At 43.6% G+C, this 25,909-nt stretch overlaps 1 protein-coding gene across 6 annotated transcripts in view; it reads right to left on the bottom strand.

Annotated features, from left to right (window-relative positions):
* The window catches only part of Nxpe3 (neurexophilin and PC-esterase domain family member 3), a 54,452-nt gene extending 35,266 nt beyond the window's left edge, over nt 1-19,186 (bottom strand). Inside the window, exons 1-3 of one of the 6 annotated variants that reach the window (XM_041672851.1) lie at nt 19,059-19,186; nt 17,577-17,629; nt 12,626-12,867 (exon numbers count right to left, since the gene is read on the bottom strand). In XM_041672851.1, the coding sequence (XP_041528785.1) occupies nt 12,626-12,718 (93 nt within the window). In that variant the 5' untranslated portion in view covers nt 12,719-12,867; nt 17,577-17,629; nt 19,059-19,186. Of the gene's footprint in view, nt 1-12,625; nt 12,868-12,980; nt 13,051-13,328; nt 13,350-17,576; nt 17,630-19,058 lie in introns of those variants that run through there. The other 5 variants (XM_041672853.1, XM_041672854.1, XM_041672852.1 and 2 more) reach the window with 5 other exon arrangements.
* Nucleotides 19,187-25,909: the final 6,723 nt, after the last annotated feature.

Genomic DNA, 25,909 nt, shown 5'->3' with positions numbered 1-25,909 from the left:
AGATGGAGGACACCAAGAGAACACAGTCTCCTAAACCAACATGAGCAAAGCTCACATGGACTCACAGAGGCTGAAGTTGCATGCGCAGGTCTGCCCCTAAAGTCCTCTATGTATACCAGGACTTCCAAATTGAGCTTTTATGGGATTCCTGAGAGTTTGAACTAGTGGGTCTTTGAATCTTGTTTCTTATCTTGGGATCTTTTCCTTCTGATGTGATGGTTTTTGTTTTATCTTGTTATACTTTATCTTCATATGTATATATATTTTTAATACTGAATGAAATGAAATGAACTAATGAATGGAAACCTAGCCACTAGGGTAAAGGTTAACAGCTGAACTGTCACTTGAACCTGCTGGGAGAGGGAAAATCAGTTTTCTCCAGGAGTGACACTGGGTATGCCATATCAACCACTCCAGGACAGGCCTCATGTTCAAGAAGAGGTGAACAACATACAATGGACTCCACAGTCTTTTTGTGTGCTTTTATTTGGCTACAGTTTTATGGAGTTTCAGGTTTTTGTTGTTTTGGGTTTGTTTCCTTTTTGGCCGTAGTTTTCTTTTCTTGGTTTTGAAAGTTTTGTTGTTGTATTGGGTCTTTGCTTGTTTTAAGTTGAGAAAGAATTCAAAAGTTGTGTGGGTGAGAGGGGAAGAGGATCTGGAAGGACTTGGTAGAGGGGAAGAATACGTTCAAAAGATATTTACATTTTTAAATAATAAAAAAAATAATTAAAAAAAGTGTCTTGGGGAAAACCAAAAGTGACACTGAAAACTCCCCCTCGCTATAGGATACCTTTCAGGAAAGCTTTCTGCCCCGCTTTTCCTTCCTAGTTGCTGAGACACTACAAGGGGCCAAATCACGCATTTCTTGCTCACAGTGTACACCTATTCTTCCTATCCCTTTACTTGCTTCCTGTCTTGGTGTGCCTCTCATTCCACATGTAGCCAGAACAACTACCCGGGATCTGCTGGCAGGCCGATGCGACCAAGCGGAGGAGTTACCAGTCACTTAGTGCTAAGCCACCCGGCTTTCTTCCATATGTAAGGGAAGGAAAGGTTGATCTATAGCCCAGCCGTACAGTTTTGCATGCCTATAATCCCAGGCCTTGGATGGCTAACATAGGAGCATGGCAAGTTAGAGGGCACCATGAGCCACACAGAGAGACCCTGTTGCAAAATTAAAATTAAAAGAACAAATAAAATGAAGAGTGGATCCAGACTCCGAAACCACACAGAAGACCGCAAGAGAACACGAGGTGCTGGGGATGGAAGCCTAGTGTGGAGTGAGGGACCAAGGGACAGGGCGGGGATGGAGAAGAAAGGAGGGAAGGGAATAAGCTAATCATATATCGTTTCAAAACTACCATAATAAAAACTAATTCTTTGGAAGCTAATAAAAAAATTTAAAAATTAGCCAGGCCTGGTGGTGCATGCCTTTAATCCTAGCACTTGGGAGGCAGAGACAGGTAGATCTCAGTGAGTTCGAGGCCAGCCTGGTCTACAGAGCGGATTCCAGAAGAGCCAGGACTGTTACAGAGAAAAACCCTGACTCAAAAAAAGAAAAGAAAAGAGAGGGAAGGAGAGAGGGAGGCAGGGAAGGAGGCAGGGAGGGAGGCAAGGAGAAAGGGAATGGATTGAGGATGGGAGGCTGCCAAGTTTCAGAGCCTTTGACCCCCCCATCACTGCACACTCACCACAATACACAGAAGCATTTGAAATTCACAGCAGTTCTCTCATGTGGGACACAGTGACCTCTTCTTCCAATAAGGCTCCCTTACTGTTTCCAAGATGGGAACTGTCTTTCACCACTGGTTACTGCCACCCCCTTCCTCATTATCACTGGGGCTATTCATGGGGATAATTAGAGCTGCTAACTGGCATTCAGTCCAGAAGTTTCCAAGAATGCATCAGGACTAAAAGGGACTTTTCCTAACACTTTTTAACAGTCCGCTTGCCTGTCTCTCTCTCTTGATCTCTCCCTCCCTCCCCCCTCTTCCTCGCCTATCCGAGAGCTATAGATTGCCTTTTTTCCTCTACTATTAGACTCATGCTCTTTGACGTAGTTAAAAACTAACACGGATATAAGCACAGCCACATTACGGAGCTAAACTCTGCTCCTTTCCATGGTCCTGCTTGCTGGGCTCCATCCTGCATCCTCTCTTCAGTCTCCTTAGTGCAGGAGCAGGAAACTGTTCCTGAGCCAAGGACCTTGCAGACAATAGCGAGGTCTATTTTCAAACAGCAAAAAGGAAAGAAAAAGATCTCATGTCTGATCCCATTGGTCTCATTAACATGGAGATAAAATGTGTCAACTTAAAAATAACAAAAAAAGTAGTAATAATCCCAGAAGCAAACGCGCATCAAAAAGAAAGACCATCTGCTTCCACTAATCAACTCTGGAAAGCCAGTTGTACAATAACTGGGAAATGGTAGCTATAAACTATTTGCTGATGCCAACCCTCGGGTACACGAATCTCAGCATTGCTAGCTTGACCAACCGTGCCGTCCTGTGCAGCGCACGGCATCTGTTGGGGTGTTTCCAGTGTGCTAGGCAGATCCACTGAGGACACTTTATCATTCATACCTGTAAATCAGGAAACTGACGCAGGGCAGTTAAGTGCCTTCCAATGGTCACACAACCTTACAGTGCAGGGCATGGTGTGGAAAGAGAAACGACAGAACTACCCCACCACACCTGCCGCCCACTCTAACCGCTAGAGCCAGAGACTCCCTTCTTACATCCATTTCATTACTAGAGAAACATGAATCAACGTATTTAAGAGAAACCTACATTTCTCAGGGGTTACGGCAACTCTTGGTAGTAATACACCTTAGATCTCAGTTGTACATTGTATTTTGAATGACTTCTTCTAGGCCAATGGTAATTTCCCTGGTCTGTCACTGAATTTTGGAAATTCAGAAATCCTGCTTGTTACTAAAGCCTAATAAACTGTAATGTACAGCTTCGCTCACAATAAAAGCCATTCTGGATAAAAGGCTAAATAACAAGAATGAAGGGGTAGGGTGATTCAGGGACAAGAAGGCCCGAAGCCATCCAAATTTGTTCCCACAGGGTCAGGTATGGTCCTCAACTTACACACTGATGCCCACATCTCAAAGCAATGGTTCACAGATGAGTCTTTTGAAAGGAAGCTGGGGTCAAATGAGGTGATCGGAACAGATTCTCACAGTGACATCAGTGGCTTTGCAAAAACAGAGAAAAAGCTGGGCATGGTGGCCCATGCTTTGTATATCATAACCCTGGGAGAAGGATCGATGCAACTTCCAAGCTCTTTTGGGCTACAGTTTGAATCTTGTCTCAAAAAAGAAAAGGAGAAGGAGGAGGAGAAGCTCTCTACCCCGTGTGGACAGTGACAAGGGCCCACTGCAAGGTAGAAGAGGGCTCTCATCTGGCCCTGAATTGGCGTGGGACCTTGAGCTTGGACTCATTACCCCTACAACCATGAGAAACAAAAACTGGGGGCAGGTGAGAATGGGAACAGGAGGGATTTGGCAGGGGGTGGGGTGGAGGGAGAGAGTACTAGGAGAGAAGACTGGAATTGAGGGGTTCTAGGGATGGGGGATGGAAACCTAATGCAGTAGAAACTCCCTGGAATCTACGGGAGTTACCCTGGCGAAGACTCCTAGTAATGGGGGATACACAGCCTGCATACACCTTCTTCTATAACCAGGCAAGGCTTCCAGTAATGAAACTGGGACTTCAACCCATCCACAAAACCTTCAACCTACAGTCTGTCCTGCCGGCAAGATGTGCTGGGGTGAAGTTGGCACAGAACGTGTGGGAGTGGCCAACCAATAACTGGTCCAACTTGAGATTCACACAAGAGGGAGCCAATGCCTAACATGGCCTGGATGGCCAGACACCAGAGTCTGGACAGCCCAGAGACCCAGGATAGAATCAAACATAACTGGGAAAAAAATCAATGAGATGATTCCTAATGACATTCTGCTATACTCGGTGCCTAACCCAATTGTCATCAGAGAGGCATCATCCAGCAACTGATGAGAGCAGATGCAGAGACCCATAACCAAACATTAGGGAGAGCCAGGGGAATCCCACAAAAGATAGGGAGAAAGAATTGTATTAGCCAAAGAGAACAAGGATACCACAATAACAAAGCCCACAAAATCAACTAAGCAGGGCATACGGGGGCCCACAGACTGAAGTAACAATCACAGACCTGATAAGGCTCTGCAAATAAGTTATGGTTATGTAGCTGGGTGTTCTTTCAGGACTCCTAAGAGTGGGAAGTGAGGGTGTCTCTGACTCTTTTGCCTGCTCTTGGGACCTTTTTCCTTTTACTGAGTTATCTTGTCTACCCGTGATGAGGGTTTGTTCCAAGTCTAAATGTAACTTGTTATGCCATGTTCGGTGATATCTCTGGGAGGCCTACTCCTTTTTTTGAAGGGAAACATAGGAGGAATGAAACTGGGGAGGGGCTGGAGAGATGGTTCAGCGGTCAAGATCACTGGCTGCTCTCCCAGAGGACCTGGGTTCAATCCCCAGCACCCACATGGCAGCTCACAACTGTCTATAACTCCAGTTTCAGGGTATCTGGCACCTTCATACCAAATACACATAAAATAAAGTTAAATATATATATTAAAAAAAAAGAAACTGGGGGAGAGGGCAGGAAGGGAACTGGGAGAAGGAACTGAAAGGAGTGGAGGGAGGGGAAACTTCAGTTGAGATATAATGTGTAAGAGAAGAATTTTTTAAAAAAATAAAACCACAAAAAAAAAAAAAGACTAGCACAGTAACAGTGACATTTTCCTCTGAGCAGCAAGCTTTTGGCTGGGAATGGAGCAAGTCGTTGAGTCTTAAGATGTTATCAGCTGCCGAGACAGTTATTCAGTTCTTAGTTATTTAGTTTGGCTCCTCGTACACTCGAATGCCACCTGGCATGAGGTGACCTGGTGGGAAGCACAGCTAATTCCTGTCCTCCAGTACTTCCCAGTCACGTGGGCAAGCCCCGGGTTTACTGCAAAGTACAGGAAGAAGGCTGTAGCAACATAAAGCCAATGTCAAGGCCATGATCGAGCAATTCACTGCTGGCAGAGTCTCTTCCTGATATACACAAAATTGATTTTAGTGCAGAGTCTATACCCCAGCGGCTGCGGATGTTAAGTGGGAAACCACGCAGGAGTGAAACAGGCTGTTGGTAAAACCCACAGAAGTGGCTGAGGTTCCAGGAACCTGGAGTATGCCTGGTCCTGGGTTTACAAATTAGGAGTGATGTCCTATGTTCCTTGGAGATGACTGGGGCAGAGAGATGAAGAGAGAGACACATCTGGCAACACAGTTTGTAAGTCCTGTGTGGTGACGTGGAAGCACACAGAGGTGTGTTTGTCAGCTTTCTGTCACTGTGAGAAAACACCTGAGAAAAATCAGCTCCCACTTGCAGAGGTTTCAGTGCACACTTGTGGGAAAGCAGAGGAGCATGGTGGTAGGCACACCACGGGGAGAGCGAGGCTATTTCACATCTACGACACGTCTCACTGGCTTCACCCTGTGACCCAATATCTCCAACTAGGCCCACTACCTCCCCATTGCAAATTATGATATAAGTCTATTACCTGGTCACTCTGTAGATAAGTTCAGAATCCCCTAGGTATAATCATGCAGGAAGTACCAGTACATTTGGATGAAGACTTGAACAAAAAAAAAAAAAAATGAGTTTTTAGAAACCATTTGAGATCCAAACTAAAACAGAGGCAAAGGAACCACATAAAATCAAACTTGAGTCACAAGACAGGGATGTTTAAGTTCAGGCTGAAGGAAGAGCATAAGTTACCAGACAAAAGTGGCAGGGAAAAGGAATAGACAGTCCAAAGACCCTGGGGCCACAGAGAGCATTAAGAATTTGTGAGGAGAGGAACTATAAGATCCAGATAAGGAAAGATGAAGATATAAGCAGAGACCAGATTAACAAGAACTTTCCAAGCCACTGAGTTTCAGCTTTAACATCTGAGCAATGAGGTTGCCGACCTCTCATGATGGTTACATGCCCTAGTTCTGATAAAGGAAGTGGCATCAACAATAAAGAGCACGGGATTCCCAGTCAGAAAAGAACATGCACTTTGCTTCTTCTCCGCCACCTTGGGAACCTAGGTGAGCTTTATTTCCCATAGAAACAGGAACAAAATACACTAATGGGGACTATATATCATATACATCATATGTATATCTAATATAACATACATATGATGTATAATGTGTATCCACTCTGTCTATCACCTCTGTTCTTCTAGAGAACCCTGACTACTACACTGTCCTTAGAGACAAAATTCATCAGTTGGATGCTACATACACTATGGCAGGGCTATGCAATAGGGTCAAACAGAGCCACGAAGCTGATGTTGTAGAGCAGATGTGGTTGAGAGACTGTTCGGGGAAGACAGAAATACAAAATTAAAAAAAATCCACTTATGCCATATTTTAGTAATAGGAAACTGGAATGAGGAAGGGCAATCTGAGAACTCTACTTTCAGTATAATTTTTCTATAGTCCTAAAACTATGCTAAAGCCAAAGCTGTAGTAAATATTTTTAAGGGCTATATAGGATATATTTTGCAAATCTACCAAACGTGAACACATTTATCACCAACAAACCTGTATCACAAGAAATGTCAAAGATGGTTCAAAAGAAAGAAACTGAGACTGAAATACAGATCCGCAAACAAGACCCAATGCTACTAAAATGCAAACTCACGTGCTACATACATGTGCTGCATACATGATACCAGATTTTTATTATTTTTAATGATGTGAAAACCATGTTTTAAACAAAGGGGGTGTATGTGATATGCAGAGGTAAAGTATATGTTAACAGCACAAAAATCACAGGAGAAATGAATATCCATTGTGGCAAGGTGCATGAGGTAGAATACCATTTGACCACAGAGTGTGATATTAAATATATATACTGTGAGCCCTAAAAGAGTTACTAAAAATAACAGACTTATTACTAACAAGCCTCCCAAAAATATAAAACAGATTAAAATAATTTCTCAATGTGAAACAAAGAAGAAAAGGGGAAGGGAATAAGATGAATATAAATGACAAAATGGTGTAACCGTGATCCTCTCAACAAAAACATTAAATATAAGGAGTCTAAACATTTCAACTAAGAAGCAAAGGTTAATGGAGCATGGTGCTTCACAGGCGTAATCCCAGCATTCGGGAGCCTGAGGCATAAGGATTGCCAAGAGATTGAAGCCACATTGGGCATATAGTGAGTGTCATGATAGGTTGAACTGTAGAATGAGATCCAATCCAGAAATGAACAAAGTGATTCATGCTACAACATAGACGAATCTTGACAACCTTACACTAATAGAAATAAGTCAGTCACAAAATAGTATATAATCCTATCGTGTGCAGCATCTAGACTCATGAAATTCATAGAGACAGGAAACTGTTAATTCGAAGACAGAAGCTGTGGGAGAGGAGGATAATATTTTAACAGATCCAGCATTTCCAGAGACAGTGGAGTAGTTGCACAAGTGACTGTGCTTAGTCCCACTGACATGTACACTTCCATCCCCTGGGTCTGGGGAGATGGCTCTTGCCACACAAGGTTGAGAACCTAAACTGGAATCCCCAGAACACATGCAAAGTCAGATGCAAGCACCCGACATCCCAGCACTCCTACGGTGAGGTGGGAGGTGGAAGACCACAGGCCAGCAAGCCTGGTGTACCTAGTGAAGAACAACAAAGAGACCCTGCTTCAAACAAAGTAGAGGGTGAGGACCAAAATCCTATGTTGTCTTCTGATATCAATATGCAATCTGTGGCAAGCAGCATTCACACTACACACACACACTGAGAGAGAGAGATTTAAAATAATCAAGATGTATTACAAGTTCTGTGTTATGTTATCACAATACCTATGTGGATATTTATATCTGAAAGCTCTCAGGTACAAGGAATTGTCAATATAGTGCCGATACTGCCTTGCCTACAGCAAAACATGAGAACAGTGTAAGCAAATAAAAGAGATCAATTACTAGATGTTATGCTTAATCTTCAAGGTGTTAACCTTGAACAGAATCACTTTGTATTCTTCAAAGTACTCAACGGACTCTGTCCATTTTATAATGAGAGTTGGTGTTCTGCTACACAACAGCTGAAGAAATGAAAAGGCCTATGGCTTAGCCTCTAGAAATACTTGTGCTGGGCTGGAGAGATGGCTTAGCAGTTAAGAGCACTGGCTATTCTTCCAGAGGTCCTGAGTTCAATTCCCAGGAACCACATGTTGGTTCACAACCATCTGAAATCAAATCTGGTGCCCTCTTCTGGCCTACAAGCATAGATGCAGGCCGAACACTATACATAACAAATAAATAAACCTTAAAGAAAGGGAGGGAGGGAGGAGGGAGGGAGGGAGAGAGGGAGGGAGGTAAAGAAGAAGAAAGGGAACGGAAGGGAAGGGAAGGGAACGGAAGGGAAGGGATTCTTGTGCTAACCGAATAAGCAAAGAAATGCCTTGCTCAGCTAAGACGTGCATCCTAAAAATCACTACAAAATAAAATGGTTACCATCTTGTCTGTAGAAACTACTCCATAAATTTGGTCATATATGTGTTCAGCAGAGGGAAGCGGGAAGAGGGCTAGAGTCTCTCAAGCACTTGTGAGGGGCTCAGGGAGCCATGTTCCCTGCCCTTCAGTCACACAGAAGTACCCAAGACAGACTCATCAGCAGGTACGAGGGAGCTACTGCGAAGGGAACAGGCCAGAGACCTCTCTGGGAACAGGACCAAGCCAGGGACATCTGTGGGAACAGGACCAAGCCAGTGACCTCCACCAGAGCAGGCCCAAGGCAACAACCTTCACAGGAGCAGGTACAAAAGAGAGACTGCATTAGGGACTGACTTGGGCCCAAGTCAGAGACCTCTGTGGGACCAGCTGAGCCAGCAACCTCCATAAAAATAGGCCCACGCCAGCAACCTCCAAGGGAACAGAGCCCAATGACCTCCGAGATTGCAGAGAGACCCCCGGAACACCTAGTGACCTCCGAGGGGACTGGATCCGTGGCCCTGACTGCACCACAGCAAGCAGCCATCTGAGCCTTGGCTCCACTGGCACCTGGAAAATTGATCACCAGAGACACAGCCCCAATAGGAGGAAAAGATGGGTAGACAAGGTAAGAAAGAACACACTCAACACCACAAAGAGCAACAGGACACCAACAAAAACTAGTGGCTCTACAACAGCAAGACCTGAACACCCCAATATAATAGAGATGAAGCAGAAGAAATAACCTAAAAAATAACTTTAGCACCCTTCACAATAGCCACAAATAACATAAAATATCTCAGAGTAACTCTAACCAAACAAATGGAAGACCTGTATGACAAGAACTTTAAATCTTGGAAGAAAGAAATTGAAGAAGACACCAGAAAATGGAAAAATCTCCCATGCTCTTTGGTAGGGAGAACTAACATAGTAAAAATAGCAATTTTTACCTAAAGCAATCTACAGATTCAATGCAATGCTCATCAAAATCCCAGCAAAATTCTTCAAAGACCTCGAAAGAACAGTACTCAACTTCATTTGGAAATGCAAAAAACCCAGGATAGCCAAAACAATCCTGTACAATAAAGGAACTTCTGGAGGCATCACAATCCCTGACTTCAAACTCTACTACAGAGCTACAGTACTGAAAACAGCCTGGTATTGGCATAAAAACAGACATAGATGGAGCTAAAAATCATTATTCTGAGTAAGGTAGCCCAGACACAGAAAGACAATTATCACATGTACTCATTCTTGGGGGTTTTTAAACATAAAGCAAAGAAAATCAGCCTACAAACCACAATCCCAGAGAAACAAAGAGAGAGAGAGAGAGAGAGAGAGAAACAGACAGACAGGAGAACCAATGGAATCAAATCAAAGACACAGTTATCAATCCATACACCTTAGAATACCTGATTTTTGACAAAGAAGCAAAAGATGTAACATGGGGAAAAAAAAGCAAATGGTGCTGGCATAAGTGGATATCAACATGTAGAAGAATGAAAATAGATCCATATGTATTGTCATGCGCAAAACTCAAGTCCAAATGGATCAAAGACCTCAACATAAAACCAACCACACTGAACCTCATAGAAGAGAAAGTGGAAAGTACATTTGTACACATTGGCACAGGAGACCACTTTCTAAACATAACCCCAGTAGCACAGACACAAGTTGTTTTGGCCAATGGCTTATCAGAGCAAAGCCAGGCGGGAAATCCGAACAGAAATATATAGAAAGAGTAGGTAGAGTCTAGAAGAGACTATGTAGTTGCCAAAAGAGAAAGACATCAGATGCCAGTCAGTACCTCACCAGTAGGACACAGACTTGTGGTGATTCACAGATTAGTAGAAATGGGTTAACTTAAGATGTACAAGTTACTGCCGGGTGGTGGTGGTGCATGCCTTTAATCCCAGCACTCGGGAGGCAGAGGCAGGTGGATCTCTGTGAGTTCGAGGCCAGCCTGGTCTACAAGAGCTAGTTCCAGGACAGGAACCAAAAAAGCTACAGAGAAACCCTGTCTCGAAAATTTAAAAAAAAAAAAAAAGTACAAGTTAGCTAGAAATATGCATAAGCTATTGGTCAAACAGTGTTGCAATTTTTTTTTAAAAAAAAAAAAAAAGGCAGATTCATCAATTCCTCCCCTGCAACTGCCCTTCAGCCTGTAGCCAGGCTGTGTGATCCCCTCCTGCAGGAAGCTCCACCTTCCTTACTCTAAAGTAGCCATGAAGTAGCCACTCTCCTTGGTCCCCACGGAAAGAGAAGAGCTGCTGATGGTTTGGCTTTTGCTCTGATGCCCCCACCAACACCACCCCAGTGTCAGCTGCAATGTTGGTTATAGCAGTTTCTGTAGTCTAGATGTTAGAAGCTATGGTTTTACCGTATGGGATGCAAAAACCGGAGTTAATGGGGTCAAGCTGACCAGATGGGTACTGCCTACAGCTAGTAGAGCAGCCTTTAGCTGTGGCTGAGAGGGGCAGGGGAGATCTCCAGCTTCCTTCCTTTTCTTTTCAGCACTTTCACAAGCACTGCCAGCCATCATTACTACATTCCTCAATTATGATTTTTAAAAGATTTATTTATTATTAGGTATACAGTGTTCTGCCTGCATGTCTGCCTGCAGGCCAGGAAAGGGTACCAGGTCTCATTATAGATGGCTGTAAGCCACCAAGTGGCTGCTGAGAATTGTACTCAAGACCTTTGGAAGAGCAGCCAATGCTCTTAACCTCTGAGCCACTTCTCCAACCTCCAACTATGATGAATACTTATGATTGTCCATAACATTCTTTTTTTTCTTTAACTGAAAACAGATTTTAAAATCTGTTTAAAATTTTGTATGCAATATATTCTGAGACAGTTTCCCCTCCACCCTGCTCCTCCCAGTTTATGCACCTCCCCTCTCACTCAGAACCACAGCATTTCTGTCTCTCCTTAGGAAACAAACAGCCATCTAAGGAATAATAAAAACATAAAATAAACAATGGAAACCTAATACGGTAGTAATCCAGACACCAGAATCTGAAATACTCCAAAGTCCAAACTTTTTTTTTTTTTTTTTTTTTTTTTGGTTTTTCAAGACAGGGTTACTCTGTGGTTTTGGAGCCTGTCCTGGAACTAGCTCTTGTAGACCAGGTTGGTCTCGAACTCACAGAGATCCGCCTGCCTCTGCTTCCCAAGTGCTGGGATTAAAGGCGTGCACAACCACCGCCTGGCCAAAGTCCAAACTTTAATTCTGGTGTGTTCATTCAGGTTTAGGCAAACATCTGACTTCAAGATTTTTGAATTACAAATATTTCAGTCAGTGAATTCTAAGTAACTCCCAAATCCAAGCTCAGTGTGCTGGTACATGCTTTAATTCCAGCACTCAAGAGAGGAGGCAGGGCAGTGGTGGGGTACACCTTTAGTCCCAGCACTCGATAGGCAGGGGCAGGAGAATTTCTGTGAGTTCAAGGCCAGCCTGGTGTCACGAAACAAATTTCAGGGCAGCCTGAGCTACAACACAGAGAAACCCTGCCTTGAAAAACCAAAAAGAGGGGGCTGGAGAGATGGCTCAGAGGTTAAGAGCATTGCCTGCTCTTCCAAAGGTCCTGAGTTCAATTCCCAGCAACCACATGGTAGCTCACAACCATCTGTAATGAGGTCTGGTGCCCTCTTCTGGCCAGCAGGCATACACACAGACAGAATATTATATACATAATAAATAAATATTTAAAAAAAGAAAAAGAAAAACCAAAGAGACAGAGAAAGACAGATCTCTGAGCTTGAGGTCAGCCAGGGCTACATAGTGAGACTCTGTCTAAAATAAATAAATCTCCCAACCCCAAAATTTTTAATATTCATGCGTTAAATGAACCTCCTTTCTTTGTAAATAAAACAAAAAGCTTCAGAATATGACACACTCTATCTAGTCTAAGCATCGCAAATAAATATTCTCTGTATCTTCTCCCACACACTCAGACCCGAGCCCGCAGGCGAGGCATCCTATCTTCACGCCTGTGTCCTCAGTGACCGTCACAGCAGAGGGATGCTAGAGATGATCAAATACCACAGCAATGGAAAACTGCAAATGGCCTCTGATCTGAGCACTCACCTCCACCTGAGTGACATTGAAGACCAACGCCACCACCATTAGCACTGCAAACAGACAGCAGAAGACTCGTAGTTTGAAGAAAGTGGTCCACATTGTCCGGCTGTGTCCTGATGACCCATGGCCGACACCGTGCTACTTCCACCTTCAAAGCTCCATGTCGTCGTCGTTTGAGCTGTGGATGCCTGCTCGGTTTAATTTGCTTCTAGTCTGCCAGCGAGCGTAAGAGTTCTGCAGAGGAGAGACTGCAATGGTTCAACAAACAAGAGAAATGAAAGTCTAACCAACTATAACAGAAAGAAAAGTCCATTCTCTCCCCTGGGCCTTGTCCAAGCTCCAGTCACAGAGACAGTAATACCTTATCTCCAGATAACTGCTTCAGTTTCTTCTTCCAACCCCAAGCTTCGATTCAGAGATGCTAATAATTACCTTATTAACTATTTACCTGATAAGATTAATAGGAAAAAAAGTCTTCAAACTCAGAAATTATGAAATAAAAGTAAACGTTAAATTTCTAGAGTTCTAAGTAAAACCACCCCACTTCCCTTATAGCTTAAGTTATATAGCATCACCGTGTTCGTTAGCTGTAAAGACTGTTAGGAGGCCGTCTCGCGTTTTTATACAGAGTCCCAGAACCCTGTGAGAACCATCTCAACCCTCTGGAAAGCCAGAACACCACAACCTCCCCAACCAAACATCAAACAACCTTTGGGTTTACAGCTCCCGACAGGTGATCCTTTCGTCCTTCAGCAAAGAGATAAGGTATAAGAAGAAAGACACCTGTTCTGAAGACACTTAGCTTGTAGAATTTATAAGAGGTTCTGGTTTTTTTATCACAGATGTTTATGGGCAAAGGACTAGAGTCTCCTAACAATTTCAAAATGTTCTTTCCAGTTGCTGCTTTTATGTTGTTGCTACAGTTGCTGGGTTTGGGAGGGGGTGCTGCAAATCAGTAATGATTTTAATTAGTTTTTCACTCCGACAAACATAATTTTATAAGACTTATAAACATGCCGTAACTTTTCGTTTTATAGCAGGAAACGGATATCTGCACACCTTATGTGTTTGCAGAAAAAAGTAGGCAGAAAGAATAATACAAGCTGGGCGTTGGTGGCGCACGCCTTTAAACCCAGCACTCGGGAGGCAAAGACAGGCAGATCTCTATGAGTTCAGGCCAGCCTGATCTACAGAGAGAGTTCCAGAACACCTGGGGCAGTTACACGGATAAATGCTGTCTCAAAACACAAGAACAAAAAAAAAAGAGTACACAACATTTTCCAAGAGGAAAAACCCAAGAAACATTTGCTCTGATCTCTTTCCTTCTAATAGAACAACAATTCAGTAGAAAATGGAGGAGTTTCTGTAGAGATTTTGATTTTCTTCTAGTGTGCCATGGGAATTCTTGTTTCAAGAATGGCTTAATTTCTGTATTAGTGTAAGGCCATTCTGTTACTTTCTGTAAAGCGAAAACTGAAGCACACACTGAAGAGGTACTGTAGCAACTTACTTAATTCTTAAAGTTCTCTAGCAAAAGTCTTGAAGGAAAGCTAGACTTCTCTCTCATCTGCGATCATTTTCTTTCTCCTCCCCCCCTCCCTCGCCCCGTCTCTCTCTCTCTCTCTCTCTCTCTCTCTCTCTCTCTCTCTCTCTCTCTGCTGCTGCTGCTGTACACTTCCACCAAAAGGGCATGTAAGGAAGTAACTGTTTCTAAAACAGAAAAAGTGCTCTTTGAAGTGACATTTTCTGTGGAGGGACACTTTGAATCTCATCCCAGTTCCGTTCAGCCTTTACTTTTGCACTCTGCAAGTAAATTTTATTTATACCTTCACAAGTCAACCCCTTAGCTGCTGCTGCCTTTACGTATCTTGTGGCTTGGGCACTTTGGCATTGCCTGTTTTGAAACCCTTATTAATGTTTACTTATATTTCATTTTTATCTTCTTTTTTATTGTATTGCCTTGAAATTCAGACTTGAGTTGACGTCATCTTCAGAATTTAGAAGGGGCAGAGGCAGTCCTGACTAATCTACGTTATCATCTATTACTTAAAACTTTTATACTTTTTAAAAAAATTTTTAATTAACATTTGTGTGCGTTTGTGCCCCAGTGCACATGAGGAGGCCAGAGGACAACTTACAAGAGTTGGTTCTTTCCTTCTACCACGTGCGTTCTGAGAACTGAACTCAGGTCACTGATTCTGAAGGCAAGAACCACGGGGTCAGCCCTCACCTGGGACTTCACCGGACATATTCGGCCCAGCTACCGCGACCGATATTTTCTCTCCTCGGTCATTTGGATGTTGTCCTGGAAAGCGTGGCTAGAATCACTCTCCTTACTGTTTAGGGGTGGGACAGAAATAATTGCCTTTTCCCAACTCCCGTTTCTGCCTCCTCTGAACAGGTCCCTGGCACTCTCAAGCTGCAGGCTTCGGCTCTGCACCAGCACTGGCAGTGTTTCCACTCTCTGGGCCAGAGCTGCTAACGGCTGTTTCCAGCACCCACAGCTCCAGTAGCCTGTGGCTGGAAACCAAATACACAGGACTACAGACCTTGTGAGAGAAAGTGTATACACTTAAAAACAGGTAAGAGATGGTGTTTGGTGTAAGCCAGAGGGTGTGGCTACCTAACAATCATTCATTAGAAATGATTATTCCTTAAAAGGGGGCCAGTGAGATGACTCAGCGGGTCAAGGTGCTGGCTGGAAAGCCCAACAGCTTGTGTTTGATCCCCAGGACCCACAAGGAAGAAGGAGAGAACTGACTCCTAGAAGTTGTCCTTGGACCTCGGCATGTCACACACACACATGAACACACACATGCACACACACGCACACACACACAGAGGAGAAAGGAGAGAATTGTAAAAATGAGAACATTAAGTGCTATACAGTCCATATGAATTGGGAACTATAAAGTCAATGCCATAGAGCAAAAGTAACACACATATTGAATGAAAATCCCCAAAACAGAGAGTATATAACTGCTGTCTGATACCGGTAAACAGAGAGGCACGGGTATTCTGCTCTCATGGAGGGATTCTTGGAGGGTAGGCACAGACCAAAGATGGAAAGAGTGCATGATGAGAATTTGAAGTAGCTCACAATAGCTCGATTGCATCATCCTTCCCCTCGGCTTTCTGTTGGACCTAGAAGCCCTTATTCCCACTCCTCCACTCCACCTGTCCAGGCCATTATCACCCCACAAGAACCGTGTTGGCTCTTCCCCAGCCCAGCTGCAGAGTGGGGACAAGGCTAAGCAGAACCCCACTTATCTTCACTTCTTAGCAGCTCACTCTTTGTATGTGTTTCTAATCGCTCCAGCCACATCTACCAGTCAGGACCATACTTTAAGAAAGTAAAGAAGCTGGGCGGTGGTGGCACACACCTTTAATCCCAGCACTCGGGAGGCAGAGCCAGGCAGATCCCTGTGAGTTCGAGACCAGCCTGGTCTACAAGAGCTAGTTCCAGAACATGCTCCAAAGCTACAGAAAAACCCTGTCTCGAAAAAACAAAAAAACAAAAAACAAAAAAAGAAAGTAAAGAAGCTGGGGCTGGAGAGATCTCAGTGATTAAGAGCACTGACTGCTCTTCCAGAGGACCCAAGTTCAATTCCCAGCACTCACATGGCCAGTAACTACTGTCTGTAATTCTTAAGATCTGACACCCTCACACAGACATGCAAGCAGGTAAAACACCAATGCACATAAAATAAAAATAAATAAATTTTAAAAATTAATAAATAAAGAAGCTATATATCAGAATAAAAGCAACTTAACGATAATCTTTCTTTTTTCTCCCCCTTTTAGAGATGTGTTTTTGTTGGTGTTATTTGAAACTCACTATGTAGACCAGGTTTGCCTAGAACTCATAGATATCCCCCTGCCTCTATTTCCCAGGTGCTGGGATTAAAGGCACAGAGCACAGTGCCTGGTCTACTGTATTAAGTTTCCAATTCTCCCACAGTATTAGCTTTTTACACGAGTCAACCCATGAAACAAACATTGCAGAGGCGCATTCTGTAACAAGCCATGCTGAGGGCCAGAAAAGTTGCCATTCATATTAGAGTGAGTTAGTGCCTTTGTTGAAGAGGAATGTGAGCTGGGGATATAAGTAATAGAGTGCTTGCCTCGAATGCATGATCCTGGGTTCTGGAGGGAGGAAGGGGAGAGAAGACAGGAGATGGAAAAGGCAATAAATCCACCCTCCTAAACAGCGCCACACAAAACCCAAACCAGACAGCTGCTGAATGCCAGCCAAAGGCACAGCTAGTTAAAAAATAGAAAAACTGTTTGCTGCTAGAAGGATTCACGGAATACATAGCGAAACTACTTGCTTCTTTCTCTCAGGTTACAGTGCAGGGGGTGGTTGACTGATTATGCTGGTCTTTGATCTGCTCTGGCCTGTAATTAGTATATAAGCTGGCTGAGAAATAAACTCAGAGCTTGGTGATATTGACCTTCAGACCTCTTGGATCTATCCTTTGTTTCCTGTCTCAATTTCTTTCAATCTGCCATTTCCTCGATTCCCACGGCCCTTTCCTGCTACCATGGCTGGCTGACTTTGTTGGAGCTTGCTCTGACACAAAACAAAACAAAAAACTGAAGTTTTGAAATATTGAGAAACAGCCAGGCATGGTGACACACCACTTTAGTCCCAGCGCCCAGGAGGCAGAAGCAAGTAGATCTCTGTAAGTACAAGGCCAGCCTGGTCTACAATGTGAATTCCAGGATAGCCTGGGTTATGAAGAGAAACCCTGCCTCAAAAAAAAAAAAAAAAAAAAAAAAAAAAACAAGCAAATAAAAAAGAACTTGAGAGTTAACAGAGGAAGTTGGACAGAAAGAAACGGAGATCCATTCAAGCCCAAGACCAAATGTGAGCACATGAAGCAGGACTCCTTTCTGTAGCTCCCATGTCTCCATCATATACATCCACATCAAATGGCCCAAAGTGCTGACTCACCTAGACCTCCTCAACCCCAGTGCCTCGCATCAGGACCAGCGCATTCCTGGAGGCTGTGTGGCAAGTGGAAAAGCTTAGTAAGTCAAACAGTAAGTGCTACAAGGGCGAAAAATAGGCCATTGCAAATTAACAATCATTGTGGAAACTTTTAAATGCGAGGTGCTGGACCCATACAATAAATTAAACCAGAATCTATGGGAATGGGATTGGTACTCCTGTTCATTAATGGTCCCTAGATAGCTGTAGTCCACAGTAAAGTAGAAGAACCATCAACAGAGTGGCCAGGGGGTATTACTGACAACAGTTCTCAAGGGCTGGTGGTACTAAAATGAATTTTGAATTGTGTCTTCTTGCGTTCTCTTGGGACAACGCGATTCTGGGGCCCTTGAGATAACTATTCCCTCTTCGGTACCCTATCCCTTCGTTTCCTTACTCAGTAACAAATCACAGCACTTTATCAACCCAGAGGAGATAAAAGAATAACAGACATGGAAAGAAGATAGCAAACCCAGTCAAAAGGGGGCAAAGCCCAGCACTGCAGAGTTAAAGTATGGTGTGCCATTCCCTTCAGAGGAACTAGACAGCCACAAGGGTCTAGGCATTCTGCCAGCTTCAAACACACCCTGTTCCAAATGACAAATAATGGCAGCGGGAGGAGGGCACGACCACCCGAGCAGTGTGATTCTTTATCTGTTGGAAATATGGCAACATTCTTCCTTCGAAGTAAATGATGAAAAGCAAAGGGAAAGTTACAATTTTATATTCATTATGCAAAATTCTGCCTCGTAATCGCCTTAGCACCACTGCCCTTCTGGATTTGGATCAAGGAGAAAGTCAAAATTTCAACATTACACTGAGTCCCGTGACATACTCGTTTTTCCCGGCATGGTTACCCTGATGTGTTCAAAATTGCATCTCAGTAAGGCCAGACTAGTCCAAAGTATCACAGGAAAACCAGCCAAGAGACAGCTGGCTCCCAGGGCAGCGATGAGACTAGTGATAACGGCTGAGAGCTGTGTCGCCAAGCTCTCTGCACCGAATGTAAGAAAAGAAAGGCGTTACGGGGTGGGGGGGGGGGTACGGGGGCTTGGCTGCGTTCTCTGGTGCGGGCCACCTCATATGCCAGCTACCGGGTGCAGCGGCGCTGGAGCAAGTGGAAAAACTGAGGATGAAGATGCTCAACCTCGCCCCGCCCCATCTCTGCAGCGGCTGGGATCCTCTGGTCCCCGGCTGCCGCAGCCCAGGGCATAAGGATCTGTCTGCGCTTTCCATCGGGGCCTCTGCTCCGGGGCCTTGACACGCAATCCGGACTCCCGGAGTCGCAGCTCCCCACACCGGGTTGGAGTCGCCAGGGACGCGGGGCAGAGGGGTCTCGTGTGGAACACAGGGCTCAGCAGCCGAGGGGCGCACAAGGCTCGCGGCACCGGGCGCTCCCGGGACAAGCTCCGCCCCGCTCCGCGCACAGTCGCAGCTCGCACTCACCGGGTCTCGAGTCTCACTCGCCGCTCGCCTTCTACAGGATGTGGACGCCCCGATCTGTGGCCTCTGCACCAGGCCGATCTTTCCCGGCTTCCTGACCCGGCTACGGCGCCTCACCCCCGACCCCCGGCTACGATTGGTCCGACTACGGGAGGGGCGGGGCAGGGATGTTGACGGACAGCAGCGCAAGCAGGGTGCTGTGCCCGGAGGCGAGGACAAGGAGTTGGCACTGCCTGTGCTACCCGCTGCCACAGGGCTCTTGTGCTCTAGTGACTGTGCACCTCCCGAACTCTGGCCCGAGGGCTGGTCTCCTCTGGAGACTCAAATACTAAGGAACTTGGATATCAGCGTTTCCCTGGAGCTTCCCTCAGCGGGATTTTCTCTGCCTCAGAACTAGCCACAAAGCGGTCCCTGCAGCGGTGGAGTTGCTGGTCCCAGAGAAACACGGTTTGCAGGAGCATGGAGATAGCAGGCCCTTGAAGCTTCTTTCTTTGTAGTTAGTCTCTTGGCAAAAGTGCCAAAATACTCCACCCAACCCCACCCTCAATTCTTGATTATCATAGTTTTGGACATTTACGTGGAGAAATGTCAGAAGCAGCTTGGGGAAACTGGGGAGCTGAGAGGCGTGCCTAGAGAATCGGAGAGCCTATGTGGGACAAAAGGCATCTGGCTCGGCTGTGTTTCTCAAAAGTTCAGTTCATAAAGCATAGTAGGGTTAGTCTTTTAACCCGAGAAGAATGCTGGAGGTGGGAAGACCGGCTGCTAGACTGTGCTCCCAGGCTGAAGAAGAATTAATATGAATTACAACTGGCATTAATTATCTTTATACTTATTGATTACAGTGTTATAAGAGCCTGAGATCAGGAAGGACTCTGAGGCTAGGAACTAAGAGAGTGGTAGAATCTTTCTCTGGTGTGTACAAGGGTCTAGGCTTGATCCCCATTGTCACCATCAGCTGGCTGAACAGGTCTCCATTTTCTCAGGCATGCACTGGGCAGCAGTGAGTGGCAGCAAGTGGCATCCTCTGTTGTTTGTCTCTGGCCATGCCCTGAGCATCAAAACCTTCCTAGTTTTATAGTCCTTGATCAGAACCCCTAACCCTTGACAAGCAGCCTGTATTACAACTCTCAGCCTGGGGTCTGTGACCTTCTGGCCTGGGATTTGCTAGCTCTCTGGTTCTAGAGACCAGGACTAGCATGTTGTCTTTGTTAGTTCCTTAAAGCCTTTTACTAGCTTTCAGTTCTGGTTTTTCTACTTCCACTTCCTATCTTCCTGGAGGTTCTTCAGCTGTTGAAAGCTTCCTTGGTTGTCAGGTAAGCCACTGCCTGGCCCGTTTCCACAACTTGATAACTGTTGCTGGCCTGACACTGGGTACTTGCCTCTGTTGGGACTATGTTCTGGGACCAGGGCACCCACCACAGCTCAAAAGTTTGAAGTCAGTTGGGTATAGTAGCACACGTCTTTAGTCCCAGTACTTGGGAAACAGAGGCAGGTGGATCTCCATCAGTTCAAGGCCAAAATGGTCTACATAGTGAGTTCCAGGACAGCCAGACCTACACAATGAGACACAGTCTCAAGAAAAGGAAAGAAGGAAAGTAGAAAGGAAGGGAGGGAGGGAGGGAGGGAGGGAGGGAGGAAGGGAGGTGTTGCCTTTGGGCAAAGAAATGCCCATACCTCAACGACTGACAAAGATATAGAGCGTGCATCAATGGATAAAACAGGACTGTCATATCCTGCCAAGACAGGGTAAGATAGTTTTGAAAAGTTGCTTGCCTTAGAAAATGGTATGTCAGTTATGTTAGGCCTTAGCCAATGTTGGTCGCTTCAACGCTGCTAACATGACTTTGGGTGATTGCCCAGGTAGCTAGTTGTCTCTGTAATTTGTTGCTTGTTTTGGAAGTTATTTTGCTGAACTTCCTAATTACCCAGGTAACATTATTTCCCTTCTCAGATCTTCGATGGGGTTGAAGACTATATAAATGTAGTTACTTTCTCTCATGACTTGGTCAAGTTATTTATTATACAAGACCAAGCTAGTTAGAATAGGATATTTGTACTTATTGTATATAATTTCATAGTAGGTTTAGAACTCTCTTATTTAAACAAAAGGGGGAGGTGTTGCGGGAGGTCCTCCCACTCCTCCAGCCTATAGCTGCTGAGATACCAGCCCATTGGGGCGTGGTCTCTCTCCCTTTAAAAAAGAGGCCACTTCCCTCTCCTCTCTCTCTTCACTTCCTGCTCCGCTGGCGACTAGACTCTCTTCCTGGTTGCGTAGAGGGCTGTTGCCTGGGACAGTGATCTGTAAGTTTTTTCCCCTTTAAATAAATACCACCCTATTAATCATAATTCCAAATTGGTGTGGCATTGTTTGTGACTTACGCCTTCAGGGACCGAGGGAGGGAGGGAGGGGAAAGGAAAGGAAAGAAGGAGTATGAGGTGCCAGGCAAGGCCTGACATGATCACTTAAGCATAGGCATCATATGTTGTGTGCAGAAATAAGCAAGGATCAGGCCAGGCGGTGGTGGAACACACCTTTGATCCCAGCACTTGGGAGGCAGAGATAGGTGGATCTCTGTGAGTTTGAGGCCAGTCTGGTCTATGAACCAAGTTCCAGGACAGCAAGGATTGTTACAAAAGGAAATGCTGTCTGAAAAAATAAAATAAATCAAAGATCACTAGCCAAAGGGCATCTGTTAGTGACTTGGAAAGGCAGGCACCTCCACGGGCAAAGGCCTGTGTTAATACACCTTCACTGTATCCATTCCTTTATTTTCAGCTAAAACTTTTTGATTCAGGGATGGAGAGATGGCTCAGTGGTTAAGAGCACCCAGGGTGGGTTCCCAGCACCTACGTGGTGTCCCACAACTATTTGTAGCTCCAGTTCCAAAGAATCTAATACCTCCCTCTGGCCTCTATAAACACACACGTGTGGTGACACATCAAACTAAACACCCATACACATAAAATAAAAATAAACCTTTAAAAAAAGAACAGCAAGGGGCTGGAGAGATGGTTCAGCAGTTATAGAGCCTGGCTGCTCTCCCACAGGACCCAGGTTCAATTCCCAGCACCGACATGGCAGCTCACAACTGTCTGTAACCCCAGTTCCAGGGAATCTGACACCCTCATACCAAATGCACATAAAATAAAGTTAAGTAAATATTTTTTTAAAACAGCTAAACTGTCATCCAAAAAAATTGTTTACAAAACTTTATAGAGCAACTGAGCATGCCCAGAGGCATTTCTGCCCATCACTGTAACATGACCTAGAGTTAAGTACACCTAAAATAACGTGTGTCTACCATTTCTTTTAAGCTATGACTTTAACCTGATCATGTTCATGAATGTACTCCTTAATGCACTGACTGTGCTTCCCAGTGGACTCACCCTCCTAGGAATACGCAGAGATGCCTTGAATAAAATCCCCATGCTTCCTTTGTCGAGAAAGAGCGAGGCTGTGGAACCAATGATGCTCATACTCTCTTTGTACATTAACGCTGCGGACTTTCTGAACTAAAACCTGTTCTAACCTCACCGACACATGGGCACAATGAGTCATAACCGTCATAACACTGAAATAACAAGCTGTTGCACCCAAAGGTATAAAATTTTATTTAAGATTAGACAAACTCAAGTTCAAACGGAAAGTACAACATGAAACAGCCTTCATCAAACAGACGCCAGTCACCTTATATATACACTATTCATAGTAACATTTTATAAAAAACTAAAATAGTACAAAGTCAAATAATTTTTAAACTCTTATTGCCAACATCGGTGATATTCTGACACACAGGGCTGCAGTGTAGTTAAGAGGTACGTGCTTGCCCGGAATGCCAACACACAGATTATTACAAAACATTCAAAGAAACTGAATAGCCACATCAATAAAAGAATTCAAACTCAGTGTGATTTCTATTCAGTCACAGATGAGAAGCACCTCATTCTAAAAGGACAGTGATTAATTTCTCTCCAAGGCTATGAGGACGGCCTTGTTTACTTGATTTTTAATTTTAATATGGCACAATTGGCTTGATCATGAAAATTTAGAATTTAATGTTTCTATGCCTGTAGTCCCAACTACTCTGGAGGCTGAATCAGGAGGATTATTTGAGGTCAGGAGCTCAAGACCAGTCTAGGAAACATAGTGAGACCCCCCCACACACAACATCTCAAAAAAAAACTTTTTTAAATGTTCCTTACAAACTACTTCTGCTTCACTTCAAGAATAAGGGTACTATGGCTGGGTATGGTAGCGCATGCCTTTGATCCCAGCACTCAGGAGGCTGCGACAGGCAGATCTTGGTGAGTTCCAGGACAGCGGAGCTTTATAGAGAAATGTTGTCTCAAAAAGACAAGGAAAAAGAAAAAAGAAAAAAAATAAAGAGAAAGAAAGGGAAACATAACTACAATAAACTCCTTTTAACACAGGTGAGGCAAAATAAGAATCGATATTAAACAACCTTGTAACCAAGCCAGTTTTTTTCTTTTCTTTATGAATGAGAAATAATCCAATGACTGTATTCTCCTTCTTACTTCAGAAAAAAATATATTATTGTTATAAATCCCATCTTAATACTTTATATGAAAAAATTACCAGGAGATATAGGATATTTAAATCCTACATACTCCTAAAAGTATTTCTGAAAAGTATTACTAGAGTTGTCTTAAATAGATAGATAACAGGAAAGTACACTATTATGAGGTTATATATTTAAAATAAATAAAGGAAAAACATACACTCAAGAATGGCACCCATATAATTAATAATTAAAATAACCTAAAATAAATAAAGGAAAAACATACACTCAAGAATGGTGCACATGTAGTTAAAGAATGAAGTTATTTACAAATATACAACTATGTGACCAAACATTTTCTAAAACATGCATAGTATGCAAACGACTTGAATGTTATCAGCTGTCATAATTAGACCTTTCTCACACTGAGAGAGTAAAATTCTGATCTGTTGTCCTATAAAAGGCAAGATGAAACATCAAAATCAGTGTTTCTTGAGAAAACTGTATCTACTTTGGCATCCTATAATACTACCTGTCAACAAATGAATGTAGTCCTAGACAGTGGGTCTTTCCTAAAGTTTTAACTTCACTATTGCTGTTTTTTTGAGACAGAATCCCAGGTAGCCCAGGCTGGCATCTGAATCTCACTACTTAGCTAATGGTGGCCTTGAACTCTTGACCCCTCCATCCACAGCCAAGCACTATGATCATACACACGTGCCACCATTTCCTACTGTTATTGTTGCTCCATCAACAATTTAAATGAAATCACATTTTTTTGGAGAACATTTACTCAAAGTTCTGAAAGATTTAGCTGTTTGCTACAACTCTGCCATTGAAGGTATCCCTTAAAAGTGCTGTTTCCTCTTTAAAATGCAGAGACTTTTGTCCTCACTAAATGGAAAGGTTAATAGAGAAGGAACAAGGAAAGTTTGGAATATAGTAACATGTCTCCACAGTTTACTACTAACTGCTACAACTGTAGACAAGTTGGATATTACCCCTGGGCTTCTGTTCCTACTCAAAACAAAGAAGTCAGTCCCTACTGTGGGGCCAGCAGCTCTTTAGAACTGCAGTATAATAACAGTATAATAATAATAATTTCAGTAATTTTAGGACTTCTTCTGATTCTCACATGATATGAGCTTATGTTTCTGCAGTATTCCAATTGATAATCAAATACTCCATAAACAAGAGAACTTCTATGAGTCAAAATAGCACAACTGAACAAAAGCTCTCCTGTTAGAAAAGCCCATGCCCAAAATCCAGCTCCCCAAACATTACCTGATTGATCATCAGCCAATCTAATAAAGAACATAGAGTCACATAATTACTATTTCTTAGTTACATAAATTACTTTTTTACATAAATTACTTTTAAATTATATAAACTAATAAAATATTAAGTCTATGCCATAGTTTTTCTACATTCTGATTTACAGTATTTTCATCTACATTCAAGATACTCGCCGGGCAATGGCGGCGCACGCCTTTAATCCCAGCACTCGGGAGGCAGAGGCAGGTGGATCTCTGTGAGTTCGAGACCAGCCTTGTCTACAGAGCTAGTTCCAGGACAGGCTCCAAAGCCATAGAGAAACCCTGTCTCGAAAAAGCAAAAAAAAAAAAAAAAAAAAAACAAGATACTCTACAACTCAAAGTATGCTACTTAATATTCTCATACTTCCAAAATCTAGTAAAAATAAAAAAGATAAAGCAGAATATTAATAATTATCACATTCTGCCAGGTTTTTCATAAAAAATATGTTGAATGACATTTTTCAGACAGGAAAACAGCAAAAGAAAAATAAATTCTGCTGACAATCCCAATCAGATCAAATGGCTGTATCTGCCATTACTTAGAAAAAGGAGGAAGAAGCCAGGCAGTAGTGGCATGCAGGGACCAGGTGGGACAGAAACCCATGACAACAGAATGGCGTGCCAATGTGGGGCTGACCAAATCTACTTAAAAGCCTGAGAGAGCTTGGGAAGTTATTCTAGACAAAAAAAGAATAGAGTTAAGCATGGCTTATTGATAGCAGCACTTTCTTGGGTTTGCTCTGCTTGCTAGAGGCAAGCACTCTCATTTAAGAGATGCTTCCTGACTCAGCTTTAGCTGCAAAACCTTGCAACGCTTTTAAGAGGTCCTGCCATGAAACACTTAAATGGTGTCAATGAAAAGCTGACCACATGCCTTTTGGTGGTGGCAGGGACCTTGAAATGCCGTAGAGTTGTGGCAATAAATATGTCTCTGGCCAGTACCTCTGCCATGAAGCTGGAATCTCAGAAAGCTAAGAAATGGTCTGGATCCAGCCACCAAAGCCATGGCTTTAATTCT

The sequence above is a fragment of the Microtus oregoni genome, unplaced genomic scaffold (assembly GCF_018167655.1).
Source record: "Microtus oregoni isolate MIOR12 unplaced genomic scaffold, Mior012 000023F_ref0000262, whole genome shotgun sequence".
NCBI lineage: Eukaryota > Metazoa > Chordata > Mammalia > Rodentia > Cricetidae > Microtus > Microtus oregoni.
The sequence above is the reverse complement of the archived record's forward strand: the minus strand, read 5'-3'. Positions and strand labels throughout refer to the sequence as shown.